Raw genomic sequence first — 18,997 nt, 5'->3', positions numbered from 1 at the left:
GAAATGGACAATGCCTAAGCAGTGCTAGGCGGAATGCCTTATCTGTGATATTATAGGGGGCAGGTTTCCAGAGTTCCAAGTCTAGAGATCCCCAAAATGCAAATGCCTCCCCTGCTACCATCCCAGTGACCAAGTTTCAGTCCGCTGATGGGTCGTGAGAATGTTGGCAGGTCTATCTAGGGAGTGGACCTTTCTGAGGGCTTGTACTGGCCAGAGAGCGCAGATGTGTAGAGGAAGGCAGGTGAGCAGAGTCTGGTTCCACTCTCTGCCCGTCCCCCATGAAGCAGAAATGCAGGATGATTTGGGGCATCCTGGGTGGATGTAAGAGAGATTCTGGTCAATTTCAGAGGCTCCAAGTTTATTAAAGTATGAAGTGCCCAAGGAGGTGCAAAAAGAAAGTTCCGAGTCAAAAGAATTTAGAAAATTAGTTTCGGGACTTCCCTGGTGGCACAGTGGTTAAGAATCCTCCTGCCCAGGCAGGGGACACGGGTTCGAGCCCTGGTCCAGGAAGATCCCACGTGCCGCGGAGCAACTAAGCCCGTGCGCCACAACTACTGAGCCCACGCGCCTAGAGCCCGTGCTCCACAATAAGGGAAGCCACCGCAATGAGAAGCCTGCGCACCGCAACGAAGAGTAGCCCCCACTCGCAGCAACTAGAGAAAGCCCATGCACAGCAACGAAGACCCAACGCAGCCCCCCCCCAAAATAATAAAATAAATAAATAAATAAATAAAATATTAAATAAAAAAAAAGAAAATTAGTTTCGTGGTAAGTGTATGTTGTAAACGTACATAAAACGGCAACCAGATTCCCTGGTCAGCCACACACAGAGACCCTTGACTGTTGTCTGCCCCCAGATAAGAACCAGCGATCAGACCTCAAAGACCAACCTCCCAAGGATGCTGCCACTCTTGGGGAAATAAAGTGGCTGCGACCATTAAAAGTAGGCTTGGCTAAGAACCAAAACCAGAGGGACTTCCCTGGCGGTCCAGTGGTTAAGACTTCACCTTCCAATGCAGGGGGTGTGGGTTCGATCCCTGGTCGGGGAGCTAAGATCCCACATGCCTCGTGTCCAAAAAACCAAAACATAAAACAGAAGCAATATTGTAACAAATGCAATAAAGACTTTAAAACAAAGGTGGCCAAAAAACCAAAACATAAAACAGAAGCAATATTGTAACAAATGCAATAAAGACTTTAAAACAAAGAAAGAAAGAAAAAGAACCAAAACCAGAGTCAGAAAAAAAAGCACAGAAAAGGCAGTGGAGGGGAACCTCTATTGCCACAAGAGATCCACCCCCGGCGCTGAGAAAAACGGCCTGAGATCAAACAGCTCTGAAGGTGCCCTTCTTGGGCCTCATGGATTCAGCTGCGACTGAATCCTCTTTAGCTATGCAACCAGACCATTTAGAAAAGTAGTTTACTTACAGAGAAGGGTTCGAAGGAAGTCCAGGCTTTAGAAGAATAAGCTCCCTAAATAAAAAATACAACACCCATTTAAAGGGGAAAACCCTGTAAGCTTGCAAAGGCTAAAAGTTTATAGCTAGTCTGCTCTTTGGGGAAAACAGCAATTTTCTCCAATGGCTACTATCTGCCAACATCATGTCACAGCTTCAGACATCAGTATCACAAGAGTCAGGGATAAAGTTGTCTTAGTTAGAGTCAGTAACTTCCAGGAAAGGCTTCAGTTTTTTTTTTTTTCTCTCAACGTTTTATTTTTTTAGTTTCTGAAATACAAATCAAAACACATTTTTGTTACACATCATGATAACAAGCTTGACATTCTTTTCAATACAGGATGACTTAATATAGGTACTTTAAAACTTCCTTTTTAGAAACAATACACTTGGCCTTCCCTGGTGGCGCAGTGGTTGAGAGTCCACCTGCCGATGCAGGGGACACGGGTTCGTGCCCTGGTCCGGGAAGATCCCACATACCGCGGAGCAGCTGGGCCCGTGCGCCATGGCCGCTGAGCCTGCTCATCCGAAGCCTGTGCTCCGCAATGGGAGAGGCCACAACAGTGAGAGGCCTGCGTAAAACAATACACTCTATTTTGGAGGGAAATAGCTCATCATTAAAAACATACATTGGTACACAGGCTATTATTTTTCATTATTTTAGTGTTTATGAATGCCAAACTTGGATAGCATGCCTGCCCTCTGAACTGAAAATTTCGTCCTCACAATATACAAGTATTCCTCCTATAACAAAAACAAATTAAACCATACTGTTGGAAAAAACAGAAATATTTGGCATAGGCCTCTGAGTGGGCTTGAAAAACGAGTTACGATGTGTTTCAACTGTATGGAAGAACATTCTAGAATCCACCTAGAAACATTCGGCAAAACAGTTGGCCTGGTGCTATTGGGGTTGTTCTGCCTCAGAGGGGGATAGAGGGTGCATGGCAGGGTGCTGAAGACTCATAACAGCCACAGAATCACTTACTCAAAGTTAACCAAGATTCGATACAGAATAATATACAACAGTAGAACAATCTCAATTATTATTATTATTATTCAATGCCTGGAAAGCAAGTTGTAAGCTAAGAAAAAAAATACCTCAGCAGGAACAATAGTCAACATGTTTATAAGACTTGGAAGATGAAGAAACTTCATCATTCATAGATGACGTCTTGTGCACAAGTACATTAGTTTCCAGGGCATTAGGGGACAACCACAAAACATACAAAGTAAGAGTAAATCCAAACTGCTTAACTTTCCACCATTCTCTTGAGTATTAAACCCAGACCACCTTTGGCCACTTGCAGGGGTGTCTTTTCTTCTTTATTCTCAATGTAATTACTTGCTCCTTGGGACACCAGCAGTTTTGCTACTTCCACTCTCTCCTCATCACAGGCTAAGTGTAGAGGAGTGTTACCCTCAGTGTCTTGATGTTTGTGGAAGCTTTGTAGCACAGAAGAATATGAATCATCTTCAAGTTACCCTTGGCTGCTGCCCGGTGCATTGCTGTAGCCTCATAATGGTCCTTAGCGTCTGGATTAGCCCCGCTTTCCAGTAACATGACAGCAATCTCATGCCTGTTTTTGGAAACTGCATAATGTAGGGGAGTACAGCCATTTTGATTGACAGCATTCACTTGAGCACCTTTTCCCAGAAGAGCTTTTACAATCTCATCCCAGCCAGCGGAAGCAGCAATATGAAGAGGAGACCAACCTGCATCATCTTTATCATTCACTGGCACTCCAAGTTGCAGCAAGAATTCAACAATTTCTGTATGTCCAGCTGAGCATGCCCAATGCAAGGCAGCTCTGCTGTCCTGGTCAGTCCTAGTGGCCAGGGATTTATCGGCCAGGATCCTCTCCTTCAACTCCTCCAGCTTCCCGCTGTAGGCCAGGTTGCAGACCATTAGGTTAGACACACACTCCTCCATTTTGCTTTCACAGGATCTCGTAAGGCTTCAGTTTTCATTAATTTGGGAATAAGACTGAAACAAGGTGATCCTGTCTTGCAATTTATATAAAGGTGCTAAGTGCTCTTTCCTCCCCTTCTGACTAAGATGTGATGTGTATGCCTTCCTTGTGATGGAGGAGGGCAAGGTGTCAGCTTTGTTCCCACAGAGGGCAAAAATTATGGCATATTTTAAAAGTTGCAAATTTACAAAGTAACACTTTTTTTTGAGAATCGATTTTAATTAACTAATTAATTAATTTTTGGCTGCGTTGGGTCTTCGTTGCTGCGTGCAGGCTTTCTCTAGTTACAGCGAGCAGGAGCTGCTCTTTGCTGTGGTGTGCCGGCTTCTCATTGCGGTGGCTTCTCTTGTTGTGGAGCACGGGCTCTAGGTCCGCGGGCTTCAGTAGTTGTGGCTCACGGGCTCTAGAGAGCAGGCTCAGTAGTTGTGGCACACGGACATATTTGATCCGCAGCATGTGGGATCTTCCCGGACCAGGGCTTGAATCCGTGTCCCCTGCATTGGCAGGAGGATTCTTAACCACTGTGCCACCAGGGAAGCCCCGAAGTAACACTTTTAACATGAAAAAAAAAAAAAAACCCACACTGCAATGTAATTGTGCTATTTATAAGCTAATCACAGAATTTAGAAAAGACTCTAATTACTGGCATATGCAAGTTTAAAGGTGCATGAAGAAAGCCTCTCAGTCCCGCCAGTAGGCCTGGCCAATGGTTAAATGCTGAAATCTAAAAGTCAAACCCAGCCCCAAGCCCCTATAGCCCTCTTGAAATGAGCCTTGATGGCAAGCTTTGGACATGTGGATAGATTGTTTTTCAACTTCGTTCACTTCCTCAACTTTATTGCTTTGTCATATTTGTAAACCCTTTAAGGAAAAAAGAAGTCTTCAGGGTATGACAGTTGAGCTGGCACCTCTCCAAGTGTCACTTTCCTTAGTGTAAAAGGGAAATAATGTTACGACCACCTTACCTAGCAGAGGCAGGTGCTATTTGCTTCCCCTTTTGGTTTTGCTACTAGTATGAACCCTGCTTAACCCAGCTGTTCCTGGAAGAGGGTCCCTGCTCACTTCATCTCTTCTTAGTCAAAGTGCCTTTGCATCTCTCCGAGCCTCAACTTCCCCTCCGTGAAACGGGTTTGAGGGTGTCACTTTACTATGCCACCTCCATCTGCCCTCAGCCTGTCACAGACCCAGGCATAGAATGCTAGTCAAAGGTAGCTTTTCGTCTGGGAGCTGGCAGTTTCCACACACGGAGCTCTGGCCCCACCAACCCGCAGTGCAGCTAAGATCCTGGGGCTTTCCCGACCATGGACTACAACTCCCAGCATGCATCGAGCCCACCCCCCCCGCCAAATCTCGCGTGAAATGACTAGGCCGCTGGAGACTTTATCGGGAAGGCTGTGGGCCGGCAGCCTGTGGTCCCTCCCTGTTTGGTGTCTGGGGCCTTCTGTGTCGCCACGGGCACAGCGCCGCTCACACCATGGCTTGGGTCCCGAATGCGCCACAGCCTCTCGAGAGACGTGGGTCCTCGGAGCCTCTTTAGTGCCGGAGCTCGGGCCGCAGGCGGCTCCGCGGCGGCGGAAAAACAGGTAACCAGATGAGCCGGACCGGACCCTCCTTGGGGCTCGGTCCTCCGCCGGTAAGGAGGGGCGTGCCCCCGTCCCCTCCATCGAGGCCCTGGCCCGGGCCCTCGTGGTGCCTCTCTCCTCTCCCCTTACTCAGGCTCAGATCTTTGCCGGACCGCTCCGTGCATCGCTCGCCCCGCCTTCTGGGGTCCCCCCGTGGGTTTTCTCTGTGATGATGCCCCCGCAGCCCCGGCACCGGGCTTCGCCTCTGCTTTACCAGGCCGGCCTTGTCCCGGACCCTCCATTTCTCGCCCTTACCTCCCAAGCCTCCTACTTGACTTGCCCCGGGGAACTTGAGGCTTGTGCCAGGCCCTGGCCCTGGCCCTAATCGCCTTAATCTTTCTTAACCTCGCCGGGTGGAAGAGGCGTTTCACATCCTGGTGGCATTGTCCTGTATCTTGTGAAGAAGAAGAAAGAGCTCTGCGGGGGAGGGGGGAGGGGACGGGCACTGGGAAGTGGAAGGGGAGGTGTCGGGTCGGAATGCTGCCTGGACCCCGAGGATGGCCGACTTTGGGTTCTGCGATACTGTTTAATGAGGAACTAACGATTTTGCCTTCTGAGCTTCATCAGGATAGAGGGGGGAGTGTAGCAAGCTGAAAAGCAAGTAATTTGGCTTTCTCGGAGCTTTGTTTGAACTCCCCTGTAAAATGGAGATGAAGCTACCTGCCTTACAGATAGGCCACTTGTCTGTAACCTTGGACAAATCACTTCTGCTTTTTAGTTTCCTTTCTTTAAATTGGGGGTAAACAATGCCTGCTTTGCAAGGGTTGCTGCAAGGGGTAAAACACAAGATAAGTGTTGTATAAAACCCGTATGAATATCAGTCAGTACTAGCAGCAAGGAATGAATTTACCCACTGTGGTTCCCTAGTCCCTTGCTGTGGGTCAGGTTATTTGGACCCTGAGCCCTAACTTATTTAAAAATGAAATGAGTATAGTATCTCTTGCAAGGTTGTTACAGGGAATACATGAAAGTACAGGAAGGTGTTTGGCAGACTCTGAAGGGCTGCGCCAATGCTGGTTGTTTGTCGTTCTCAGAACCTCTGGAATGGATGGACTCTTCCCGAGCAGCTTTGCTAACTTGCAGCAGCTGAGCAATGTTCCTCATTAATATCTGTCTGTCAGCATAATCGTCACATCATTTCACTCTGGTAAGGTGACCGTTTCACTGTGTATGGTGTCATATCACAGGTGTTAAGATCAGTGACAGGTACAGTGAGACCTTTGACTTTATTCTTTTTTTTCTCCCTCGGCATGTTTGTCCCTCTTTTGGGCGTGTTTCAACCTTGTAACCAAGCCATAAAACTGTGTGCCTGTCAAAAGAACAGCACTGGAGCTATTCTTTGGTGTTCACTGTAAGAAAATGCCCTTTGTTGTTTTTATTAGGTGGCAGGGACTCAACTCTGAATTCTGTATAGAAAAAGCACCTGGATCCCAGTCTTTCAATGGCTTCAAGACAACCAGAAGTGCCTGGTAAACCTAATTCCTTTTGGTAAAGTTATGTTTTGCCCTTAACATTTTGAGCTAGACAGAAACTACTTTTTCTGAACCACATATTAATAGTAACTCTCTGCCACCAGGAGAGTATTTAGACTTAATAGATTGGCATCATTTAAATATTATCTTATTAACCACCCAGCCAGGGTGTGAACCCAAAAATCTAACTTGAAAGAGAACAGTTATTTCACTTCAGGGTATGACAGATTTGTCACTTTCCTGTGTATCAAATAAAAATTTAGAATAAGCTGCGTAGTTCTTAAACCAAAATGGTTAAACTCACCCCCTTTTTTTGTGAGGAGGAGATAGGAGGGTGGGAGGAATGAAAGTTTGGGCAAAAAGGCACCAGCCTGATTTCAAGGTACATTGAACTTAGTCATGAAAATGCTCACTGCAACATTTAGTGAGTCCTGGGTCTGCACAGGGTGATAATTTCTGGGTTAGTGAAGTCATTGATTCCTCCTTGGACTGTTTTAGTGGGAAGGGCTAGTGATTTTTAAAATCTGAATCACTCAACTTTTGATTCTCAGTAAAGTATGGATGATACTGCCTGTCTCTCAGGTTTGCTGTGAAGATCAAATGTAAAATACATGAAAATGTGAGTTAAAGATGAATATACATTTACTGCCCAGAAAATTTTTTGGTCTCTATTTGTGGGAATTTATCTCCTAGTAAATATTAGCCGACTTTATTATTATTCTTAGGAAGACTATAGGGATGGCTCTTGGGATGAGTCTTTAAGATGTTTCTGAAATTGCTCCCAAATAAAGTGGAGTCATAGGAGTCTCCCTTGTGTCTCCCGATAAGGATCCATCTCTAGTCTCTAACTTCATCAACTTGTGTTTTAGTTTGTCTTTCATTGTCGTGATGACTGTAAACTCCCTGTAAGCATCCTGGCCGCAGGGTTGCATGCATTAGGTTAATGCTTGTAGTGTGGGGAGCATGGAGTGTTGCGTGGCAGGTGTGAGAGCTGGTTGAGATCTGTGTTCCAGCCCCCACCTCACGCTTGCTAGCGGGGTGTTGCTTAAGATCTATGCCTCAGTTTCCTGAGCTGGAAAAGGGGAAGAATATCTGCTTAATGAGGATTAGGAAAGATGAGGGGTGTAAGTTCCTGGCAAGGAAGGGTACTTGGTAATTATTATTTGCTTGTTTTAATTGAGATAATTCACATACCATACAATTCAGCCATTTAAAATGAACAGTATAGTGATTTTTAGTATATTCACAAGGTTGTGCAACCATCACCACTGTCTAATTCGAGAACATCTTCCTCACCTCCAAAAGAAAACCTTGTCCCTTTAGTAGTCACTCCTGTGGCTCCTCCCTCCCCCCAGGTCCTGGCAACTACTAATCCTCTTTCTGTTTCTATGGTTTTGTTAGTAATTGTTATTAATCATAATAATAATGGTAACTGCTTGGCCCTCTTGTTGTTTACATGGAATGTCTTTGCTGGTTTTGGACTTATTGCCAAACAGGTTGATGTCTTGGAGAGTGTGATTGTGTAATTATAGCAACAGGATAATGTCACACTGAAGGCAGGATCTGGACGTTAGTTCTGCTCTGAAAGGATCAGCAAACAAACAAAATGAACTTTGCTCCCTGGTCTCGCAGAGCTGAGTGTGCCCTTGAGGTGGGGAGCCTGCGTCACTGGGGCATTCCGCCAGTCCGTTCCGGTGGACAGAAATGGCAGGATCAGCTGGCAGTGCTTTGTGAGAACCATTGTCAGTAGTTTCTGTGATGGAAATTGGCTCTGCCATTTAAGTCATATAGAACGTTCGAAACTGTTCTAGAAGCTGCTGGACAGCATATTATTTGACATATTTCTTGTCATGGTGCTCTTGTTTTCTTAGGTGAGGTAGTAAAGACAGAGGATTTGCCATCTCTGGGCCTCATTTCCTCATGTATAAACTGGGAACAAGATTTCATGGGTTTTTTTTGGCCATGAGGCTTGTGGGATTTTAGTTCCCCCAACCAGAGATTGAACCCTGGCCCTCAGCAGTGAAAGCGTGGAGTCCTAACCACTAGACTGCCAGGGAATTCCCAAGACTGCATATCCTCAGTTTTGCCTGAGTTGAGAGTCTTGGGATTGCCACGGGCTTCTGTGGCCTAAAGAATACAAGCTTTGAAATCAGATTGGTTCGGGTTTTGATTCCTTACTGCACTTTGAAGTTATGTGACCTTGCTCAGGTAAATTGACATTGAACTTTGGTTTCCTAATCCATAAGAATGGATTAGGGCTACTGTGTGGGTTAAGTGGAGAATCCAATGTGGGGCAGAGAGGAAGGAATTTGTAGTTACCTTACCTTGACTGGATTAGCTCTTCCAGAACAAGCTATTCTTGCTCTGTCCCAGAATAAGAGTGTTTCAGAGCTTTCCTGCCTACAGATTAATTTAAAGCTACTGGTATGTTCAGCTGATGAGCCCATCCTGACCTGGTGTGTCTGTTCTTAGCTCTTGAGCCTAGTGGGCCTCTAGGCAAGATGTCCCTGCCCATCGGGATGTACCGCCGGGCATTCAGCTATGATGATGCCCTCGAGGACCCTACGCCCATGACTCCTCCTCCATCGGACATGGGCAGCATCCCCTGGAAGCCAGTGATTCCAGAGCGCAAGTATCAGCACCTCGCCAAGGTATCTGACCCCGCTGACTGCGTTGGCAGGCCCAACCCCTTCGTTCTCCTTCCTCTGCTCCAGAAGCTGTCAGCGGCTCCTGACACCCATAGAATTGGGCAGCCACCAATCCCTATATATGTTATGTTTTCTGTAGAGTTGGTAGGCCTTTTTCCTTTTTAATTCAAAACTAGAATGGCTGTGTCTTCTACCTGAAACACAACCTCCCCATCCCCTCTCCTCCCCGTCCTCCCCACCCTCGTTTCCACAGTATTAAATCCAAGCTCCTTAGTCTTAGTCTGGCTCTGCATGGTCCAGGTCCTGTCTGCGTTCCCTCCCCTCCGAATCCACCCCCCACCCACCGTGATCCAACCACGCAAGTTACCTAAGATTTCTTGTACTTAATAGGGTATTTGATGCCACTAAGTCTTTGCTTCTCGCTGCTCCGATTGCCTGGAATGTTCACAGCCCCCATCCTGTCCTCGTACTTCATCTGCCTGACAGATGGCATCCTTTAAGTCTTAGCTCAACCATCTCTTCTGTGATATTCCTCCGTCCTCCCAGTAAGACTGTCACCCCTCCTTTTGAGGTCTCCAGTGTACTGTGGACCCCTGTTACAATCCCTGTGTTACTTCATTGCCCTCCATTAGCTTCCTGGGGGCAGGGGCCATGTCTGATTCGTACTCCATCTACAGTATCTAGCAGAGGACTTGGCATAAAGTAGATTGCAAAAAGATGCTCATTGAGTGATGAAAAATTGGCTCTTTCCTGAACATATGCTGTGCTTTTCCTCATGCTGTTCCTCCTGCCTCAGATGCCCTTTCCCACTGCCATCCTATGTGAGAGCTGCCTCCTTTGTAAGGCCCTCCTGACATGCACACACATGCACACACGTACCTCGTAACACACTGATCTGCTCTCCAGCCCTTTTGCGCAGTTGGGCTTCATGGGTTCTGACATGCTTGTTGCAGGCTTGTTTCTGAAGCCTGTGTTTCCTGACTGCAGGGACTGTGTCCCTCTCGCCTATGACTTTCCAACCACCAAGAATGCCAGAAAGGTGGTCCTGTTGCCTGAATAAGCTAGGCCCACCCAGTTCAGATGAATCCTTTTAAGCTGCAGCTATAGTTGCGCTGCACTTTGAGCTGTGTGACAGCTAGGTCCTGACAGCAAGTACCAGTAAGCAGCTGTCTTAGCAGACCTGGGTGTGAGCCACCTAACTGTGCACCAGCTATGAGCTTGGGCTTCACCCCTGAGCCACAGTGTCTCTGTGTGAGAGATGAAAATACTTTGTCATGGAGGTGCCGTGGGGATTAAATAAAAGAGGACTGGAGGGACTTCCCTGGTGGCGCAGTGGTTAAGAATCCGCCTGCCATTGTAGTGGACACGGGTTCGAGCCCTGGTCTGGGAAGATCCCACATGCCATGGAGCAACTAAGCCCGTGCGCCACAACTACGGAGCCTGCACTCTAGAGCCTGCGAGCTACAACTACTGAGCCCATGCACCTAGAGCGCGTGCTCCGCAACAAGAGAAGCCACCGCAATGGGAAGCCCGTGCACTGCAACAAAGAGTAGCCCCTGCTAGCCGCAACTAGAGAAAGCCCGCGTGCAGCAACGAAGACCCAACGCAGCCAAAAATAAATAAATAAAATAAATAAATTCATTTAAAAAACAAAAGAGGACTGAAAGGCCTGGCACATATTCGGTGTGGAGCTGATGTTGTGACTCCTGGCTCCCGGCTTACCTTCCCTTGGCAGAGCTGTATGTGATCCTTCCTTTCTAATAAGTGTAGTGTCCCTCCCGCCTCCCCACCCCGACCCTGCCCCCCTCCATTAAGCTCTCAGAACAGGGCGCTCCTTGCTATGAAAGTGTCCACTACAGCTCTGGGGGAAGTTCCCTATATCAGTTATCTACTGAAATCTGACCCAGTCAGTTGTTGAGGTGGAAACTTTACGTTTTTTTTTTTTGTTTTTTTTTTTTGCCATCCGCGGGCCTCTCACTGTTGTGGCCTCTCCCGTTGTGAAGCACAGGCTCCAGACGCGCAGGCTCAGCAGCCATGGCTTACGGGCCTAGCCGCTCCACGGCATGTGGAATCCTCCCGGACCGGGGCACGAACCCGTGTCCCCTGCATCGGCAGGCGGACTCTCAACCACTCCACTGCGCCACCAGGGAAGCCCGAGGTGGGAACATTTTGTTTAAAAAGTATTGGCAGTACTAAGGGGAAAGGACCCCCTTAGCTGCCTGTGATGCCAAAGCAGCAGACTCAAGGGACTGGAGAAGAAAAGAAGCAAGGCTCCTGATAGCGCTTGGGAGGGCAGCCCACCACCCTCTTCATTTATGAAGGCTGCCGCTTGCTTCTCTAGGCAAAGAACGGGCTTCCAGTTTTCTGCTGTGTCCCAGCTGGAACAGCTGACAGTTTGGAACAACTGGCCTTTCTAAGGAGAGCTCAACTTGACTCATTACATGCATTCTTTTGTTTGTTCTAACCATCCATGCCCTAGGCATCCATGTCCCAATCGTCAGCCGTCTTACAAGTGAGAAAGCAGAGGTTCAAGTTTTGCTCGAGTAAGGTCACAGCTGAAGAGTTTAAATCCTGTTTTGTAACAGGGATACAACATTTCAATACTTCCTTCTACTCCCCTCCTTTCTGACCATCTTTCTTCTCAATTCCTTTGGAGAAGTAGAGAACAAAGAGTAAACCCAGCCCACTGCTTCCAGTTAGTCCTGAGCACGGTGTCAGGTGTTTAGATTAAGGAAGGCAGCGTGCTCCAGCCCTCTCATGTTAAAGCTGAGGAGCTACGTAGACTTTCTGGTTTGTTTTAAAAGACTGTTATTGAACCCTTAGAGCAGTGGTCCTCGAAGTGTGGTCTCAGGGACCAACAGCATCAGCATCACTTGGTAATTTGTTAGAAACAAAATTCTTGAGCCCTACCTACTGAATCAGCTCTGGGTTGGGGCCCAGCAGTCTGTTTAACAAGCCCTCCATGGGATTCTGGTGCTTGGTACACGGTCAATGCTTAGTAATAGTTGTTTCTTCTGTATCCTTAGGGGCATAGTGTGCTTTGGACAGACATAGTCTGGAAAGATAATAGAGCTCAGAGCTTCAAACTCTGGCTCTCCCACTTTTATAAATACAGGCTATTCGTATAATGTCATATCTTTTGTCACTATGGATAATACATATCTAATTGGGTGTGGACAACCAAGCCCCGCTTCACGTATTTTCTCCTGTATCTGATTACTCCCAGAGGAGTAAGTTGAGGCGTGTGACTCCCTTGTCTGGCTCAGGTGCCTCCTTGCCCCTCTTGAACAGGTGGAGGAAGGAGAGGCCAGCGTCTCATCCCGTGCCCTGCCATCGGCCATTGATGGTGCGGACAAGGTCCCCGTGGTGAAGGCTAAAGCTACCCATGTCATCATGAGTTCTCTGATCACAAGTAAGCACTCTGCGCTCTCATAACTGGGGGCGGGGAAGAGTTTAGGCTTCCTACAACTAGCTGGGGGGGGTTCTGCAGACACACTTGCCTTAACCTGTCCTAACCCAGCCTGGCAGAGGTCAGTCTAGCTGCTGAGTCATCACCAATGTTGAAGCTCCACTTAGGTGGAAGACTTGCCCAACGTTAAGCATCTCAGTTGATTTAGGTGCACTCCCGCTGCTTCGTTGCTACAGCCTTATTTTCCCATATCCATCAGCGTGACCTTGGGCAAGTTGCTTAACTATTGAGGCTGTTTCCTCCTCCGTGAGGTGGGGAATCTGGCCGGCAGGTGGAGGGGAGGATTAGATGGCACCAGTGCTCAGTGGCCATGAGCGGCTGCTGATACTGTCTCGAGCTCTGCTGGAGAAGGAGACACACTGAGACATCTCCCACCGCCCCTGCGCTTATTTTTTTTTAATTAAATGGCTCAAAGTTGTTCCTCTTCCTGGATCTTGAGGCAAGATTGGTGCCTCAAGTGTCTTTGGTCTTAAGAATGTGTGATTTGTGGTCCTGATAAGACTGGAAATGAGAGCTTGAATTAAAAAAAAAAATCTTACAAGTTAACTAAACTTGTTGATTCCGGAGGGCCCTTCTAGTTGCTTCTAGTGGGAAGTTAACAATTATTAGATATACAGCTCTGCTTGTCAGCGGCAGCCTCTGCCAGGGGCAGGGCACATAGAGGTTCTCTTTAGTTGGCTCAGTTTTGATGTTGGAAGCCCTTGTTTATCTGCTCTGGAGGGCATCAGTTAGTCTTGGGCAATTCCTGAAGAACTCACCCAGGAACCAAAAGTCCAAACTCTTACGTGGACTTTTTCTTATTCACACATAAATGCACTGTTTGAATCAGCAACTATTGCTTGTATTTTGCAAGCTTGAGAATGTGTCCTGGCAGTGTTAGGAAGCTTAGTCATTGTTCTTTTAGAACAGTGTAACTTCTTTATTGAAAATAGAGTCTACTAACAGTATAGAACATTATAGCGCCCCAGTATATATTACTATCACTCAGATACTTACTTGGCTTAGTCATTTCCACATATATGCATATTTTTATATAATTACAGATATAATAGACAAACCATTCTATCAATTTTTTTTCAATTAATATTACGATGAACTTTTCATGTTGCTGTAGTCATAAATTTAAAAAAAAAGCTGCATTTAAAATCCTGGGGGCTTCCCTGGTGGCGCAGTGGTTGAGAGTCCGCCTGCCGATGCAGGGGACACGGGTTCGTGCCCCGGTCCGGGAAGATCCCACATGCCGCGGAGCAGCTGGGCCCGTGAGCCATGGCCTCTGAGCCTGCACGTCCGGAGCCTGTGCTCCGCAACGGGAGAGGCCACAACAGTGAGGCCCGCGTACCGCAAAAAAAATATATAAATAAATAAATAAAAGAAAATAAAATCCTGGTATTTTAAATACCAGGTACCGTATTCATTAAATCCTTTCCTGCTTTTAAAATTTTCAAGTGACTACCTGGCAAGACTGGAAAACACCTTTATACATTTAGTGTGTGTGTGTGTGTGTGTTTCCTTTGCTTCTATTTCTGTTGGAAATAAACTAGTCCCTTAGAAGGGGAATGACTAAGTCGTAAAGGACATCTGGCATCTGGACTTTTGGTCCTCAGCTGCCACATTCTTGTACATGGGGGTGTATTACATAGTGTGTGTACAGATTAAGCAAAAATTCCACTGTCAGTCATTCCCAGGTGTAACTGACATTGATGACAAGATGATCGGGTCAGACTGCCCTGATAGTGAGTTGAGTCTGCTTGCTGTGCCAGGCACTGTGGTGGGCAGTTTTACACACAGGAAACATTGGATCAGTAGACCTTGGTTAGTTTAAGGCACATTCTCTCTGGTTTGGATCCAACTGCTACTTTGGTGCCATCTGGCCCAAATGTGGCCCATTTCTCTTTGGTGAAGATCGTAAAGAGGGTGGTGAGTATCTCTGAGGAAACTTTATATTTGGAGAACTTGCACTGTTTCTGAATGTCAGCTGCCTTCTCCATGTTGCATTTCTGAATACAAAGAAAATGTCCTGGAGAGGAAGGTAAGGAGTGTTTTCCCTGGAGGCTATCAGGCTGTCCCTTTAGGAGTAACCTGCTCTTTAGCTTGGTGTAAGGGAAGGCTTCTTTCTGCTTAGGCTTCACGTGAGGTTCAGAATTCCTGCTACGATGCCTGTCTGGGAGAACTCTCCTTCTCGGATGGCCAGTGTGTATGCTCTTGCTCCCGGGGAGAACAGTGGATATCTGTGTTCATCTCCCCCAGTTTGTGATGGGAGAGGGGGATGGGCATGACTGTCATCTCCTCTGTTCCCAGAACAGACCCAGGAGAGCATTCAGCGTTTTGAGCAACAGGCAGGGCTGAGAGATGCTGGCTACACACCCCACAAGGGCCTCACCACCGAGGAGACCAAGTACCTTCGAGTGGCAGAATCACTCCACGTAAGCTTGTTTCTTAGGAGCTTTTAAAAACCAAAACCCTCATCATTCACAGCTTGAGGTGTGGCTGTGGTTTTGAAGTTACCAGCTCAGCTAGTTGGGGGTGTGGAGAGTGGTGGAAAGAGGCTTGAGGGAGGAATTTAGAGCAGGTTTGGTCCCCCTTGTGGTCGCACTTCGTAGCTGAAAGCTCCCGGGCTCTTAGCCTCGTAGTTTCTGCTTATCCATCTATAAAGCTTACTGTTCCCCTTACTTCTGTTTCGGAGGGTCAGATGAGATTCCGAGCTTACACAGGTGATATGTGTGAGCACGTTATGAACAACAAAGCCAACGTGGGTCACTGTGTACCAGGGTGATCGACTCTGAGGGTGAGAAATGGGAGTCAGGCAACCTCAACAGAGGTAACGCTGGCTAGAAAGGAATGTTATGCTCTATGTTTAATTTTTAAAAAATTAAATATAGAATTGGAATGTTTTTGCTTTCATTTTTAAAATTGGAACGAATGGAGAATTTTCAATAAGGTTAATAATGACCAAATAATTGTATGAATAAAATAAAATAGTTTCAAATGATTTTCTTTCAGGGAATATCACTGTATACTTAATAGTGCTTTTAAGATTTATCAAGCACTCATACTCACTTCATCTTCTTATTAATCCTCTGACATAGATACTATTATCCATGTTTTATAAATGAAGAAACTGAGGTCCAGGGTTATGTATTTAACCAGTCACAGTACCTGAAATCAAGTCTCCTGATGCCCTATTTCCTGTTGGTTTTTCTCCATATTCCAGAGTTGCCTGAGAATCTGGCTCCTGAGGGGCTCACAAGGAGGATCATGATATACAATACATGGAGGAGGAATAGTTGGGGGTTAGTGGCCTGTGGGCAGGGATATGAGACGTTGTGGATGGCTGCATTTTGTATTGAGCATCCCGGATGATGTTTGCACACTAAACTTAAAACCACTGCTGTGGCGGCTCAGGGTTGGCACCAAGTTGACACCAAGTCCAGCTTAAGCTCTCAGACAAGACAGATCCTTCCGGAGAGGGGCACTGTCAGCCTTTGACACTGAGAACTTTCCCGGGTAGGTGTCAGTCTGAATTCCATTTAATGGTGGAACTGAATCTGGCCCACCTTCTACATCTTGGCCATAGGAGTAGAACATGAGGATGGCTGAAATGCCAGCTCACATAACTTGATATGTTGCGTGTTGAGAAAATTCATCACGGTCATTTGTTTGAAGTATAGCCTGGGCTGAGCATTGGTGTACTAGACACAGAGTATGGAGACCGTATGGAAGCCTTGACCTAGGAGCAGTGAGAAGTAGGCTTGTCTCCCCTGCTAGACTGCTGGTCTGTCTGTTAGATGTCTGTTTACAACGCTGAGGGCAGCCGGAGTGCCTGGTTATGGGAAGGAAGGGCCGCACAGAGGGAGCATTTAGCTGGAGGGGTTAGTGGCCGAGTCTTGGCGCTGAGAGGCTGGGGATGGCGGGGTGTGCGTGGTGGCGGCAAAGAGGGCAGTTGAGGAAGGCCCGCCACCGGGGTTCTGGCTCGCCCACTTATTGGCTGGTCAGTGTGGGACAGTCGAAAGCTCTGGTGTGGAATTAGTTCAGAGATGTTTGAGATATGCTGTAGAACGAATACATTTTTTTAAAAGATGGAACTCTATCTAGTATGGCAGAATCAAAGGAATATCTTCCTACAATCCCAAACTATTCCACCTATTAATGTTTCCTTTTGCCTGAAGTTAGTGTGAACCAGGTTGTTTATACCCAAACGTAGCTGTTTTGTATTTGCTGTGATTTTTAAAAAGCCTCTCTTCTTACCCATCTGAGCAGAAACTAAAGCTCCAGAGTGGAGAGATAACAAGAGAGGAGAAGCAGCCGGCCTCCACCCAGTCCACCCCAAGCAGCAGCCCCCACTCGTCCCCTAAGCAGAAGCCCAGGTGAGCCCTTCCTGCGACCCCCACCCCCCAGCAGCTGTGGGCTAAAGCAAAGCTAGTGCCACGTCCAACACTGGGAGGTCAGCCTGTGGCTTCCGAGCCAGGAGGGGGAGCTGACAGTCCCTGGCCTTGGCGTGGGACACCTTCTAGAGGTGTAGGAAGAGGATGTGTTACCATTGCGTTCTTTCTCTTCCAGAGGCTGGTTCACTTCTGGTTCTTCCACAGCCTTACCTGGCCCCAATCTTAGCACCATGGATTCTGGAAGCGGGGAAAAAGACAGAAGCTCGGCAGATAAATGGAGCCTCTTTGGACCAAGATCCCTCCAGAAGTCTGATTCAGGTAAGGCAGCCCCTTCACAAAAGAGAGCAGTGTGGTGGGCATTTTACCATGTACGTTGGTAGCTGCTTACTAATTTTGAAATCGCTTACTCTGTGGTTTACTTCTGTAGGAGGTTTTGCCATCCAGGCCTACAAAGGAGCCCAGAAGCCTTCTCCAATGGAACTGATTCGCACGCAGGCCACCCGAATGGCCGAGGATCCAGCAGTGTTCAAGCCACCCAAAATGGACACCCCAGTGATAGAAGGGAAGAAACAGCTGCCGCGGGCCCACAATCTAAAACCGCGGGACTTGAATGTTCTCACACCCACTGGCTTCTAGAGCTCTTTCTGTTCCAGGGACTCTGGATAGAGGTGTCTTGAGCCCAGCTCCCCTTTACCTTGGCTCTGACATAGGAAAAGTTTTGTTTTCTCTTTTTAAAAATCTCTCAAACTGAGGCTAGAGCTGGAGACATAATTGGTTTTTGAGAAACATTAGTGCAAAGCTTGTCCTTGTGTGGAAGAAGCCATTTTGTACTGCTTTAATTTAAAGTTAGACTAAACCTCAGCAGTGATGTATGGGGACCTCATTAACTATTTTTGTATCATTTACCCTACACAAGAACTTTGATCATTACTTACTAGGTAAATAATATTTGTGTTGTTCCAAAACCAAGGCTTCTTGATTCCTTTACCACTGTCCATGTGCGCCTGGACAAATCATGGCGTAGAGGCGTTCACTGACTAGTTTAGACAACTTTGGCCATCTTGGCTGTGCTGACACTGTGTGCTCCAGCCTTGTCAGGGACCCAGGATCTGTTTGAGATCTGGGTATGGTTAAGAGCCAGCCTTGGCAGGGATCCTGTCTGTTTTCTGCTGAAACCGGAATCTCCTTGCTTTTTGGTAGACCTCATGGATCACTTTGTCCTGCAGCCAGTTCTTACTGTAGTACCTCTTGGGCCAGTGCTGTTGGAGGGATGCTTCTCTTTTGTGTGTCACAGAACAAACACTAGCCTTACATATCCTTTGTTGCACTTTAAAGTGAGATTAATTTAACTCCCATTTGGTTGAAAACTTCCTAAGGGAGAAAAATCCAGTCTACTGGTTTGGTATAGATAAATGGATGTTAAACTTTCTTAAAGGAGGCAGCAACTGCAGTTCGAGTATAGTCTTGCGGTTCATACAAAACTAATGTCACCCTATTTTGAGTTTCTTGTTCAGGCCAGGGGCTGAAAAATTTTTTCCTGGGAGGTGGAAGAATTAAAAAATTTTCTGTATGCAATCATTTTCCCCCCAAATGAGCCTCATACCTTTATAAACACGTACCTCACTGAGGAAAGGGACGAGGAGAACCACCTTTTCATTTCTCCTCACTGTACATGTTCAATCATTGTCTTGAACACTGTCTCAAATTCCTGCTGTCTTTTGCTTTAGACAGTATGGTGGCTACACAAGGACCTGAGCTGACCTTCCCACAGAGATGCCCTGGAGTCTAAAATGATCAGAACAGTTAATTTATTTGTGTCTTCTGTTATGCTTGTATCTCTTGTTTTGACAATAAAAATCCTTACTACTTTCTCAAATGTGGATGGAACTTTTTTTGGTTCTGTTAAGAGTAGTTATTCCATTCTGCCTGCTCGCAGTCATGAAACCGAAGCATGATAAACTTGGTATTTTGAAA

General features: G+C 46.7%; 1 protein-coding gene and 1 pseudogene across 8 annotated transcripts; one reads left to right on the top strand and one right to left on the bottom strand.

The window, feature by feature from the left end:
* Positions 1-2,643: 2,643 nt before the first annotated feature.
* Positions 2,644-3,410, bottom strand: LOC308615921 (annotated as a pseudogene). Its single transcript has one exon. The product of its transcript is annotated as an uncharacterized misc_RNA (transcript).
* A 1,415-nt stretch (positions 3,411-4,825) lies between these two features.
* KIAA1191 lies at positions 4,826-18,899 on the top strand. 7 transcript variants are annotated; one of them, XM_081232563.1, is made up of 9 exons: positions 4,854-5,013; positions 6,087-6,199; positions 6,435-6,521; positions 8,997-9,175; positions 12,464-12,584; positions 14,940-15,064; positions 16,899-17,005; positions 17,199-17,341; positions 17,451-18,899. In XM_081232563.1, the coding sequence occupies exons 3-9, from the start codon at positions 6,494-6,496 to the stop codon at positions 17,657-17,659; spliced, it is 912 nt and encodes a 303-aa protein (XP_081088689.1). In that variant the 5' UTR covers positions 4,854-5,013; positions 6,087-6,199; positions 6,435-6,493; the 3' UTR covers positions 17,660-18,899. The 7 variants fall into 7 exon arrangements, with proteins under 7 accessions (XP_081088694.1, XP_081088689.1, XP_081088691.1 ...); XM_081232565.1 differs by lacking the exon at positions 6,435-6,521; XM_081232564.1 differs by lacking the exon at positions 6,087-6,199 and having other exon boundaries at positions 4,927-5,013.
* The last annotated feature ends 98 nt before the right edge of the window (positions 18,900-18,997 follow it).

This window comes from Mesoplodon bidens (assembly GCF_964165515.1).
Source record: "Mesoplodon bidens genome assembly, chromosome: 4".
NCBI lineage: Eukaryota > Metazoa > Chordata > Mammalia > Artiodactyla > Ziphiidae > Mesoplodon > Mesoplodon bidens.
This window is presented reverse-complemented; position numbering and strand designations above follow the sequence as displayed.

Bases quoted from the DNA above. Each gene is read 5' to 3' on its own strand.
- KIAA1191 (XM_081232563.1), top strand. From the start codon at position 6,494: ATGGCTTCAAGACAACCAGAAGTGCCTG. The intron at 6,522-8,996 runs GTAAACCTAATT...GTCTGTTCTTAG, and splicing joins AAGACAACCAGAAGTGCCTG to CTCTTGAGCCTAGTGGGCCT. The intron at 12,585-14,939 runs GTAAGCACTCTG...CTCTGTTCCCAG, and splicing joins CATGAGTTCTCTGATCACAA to AACAGACCCAGGAGAGCATT.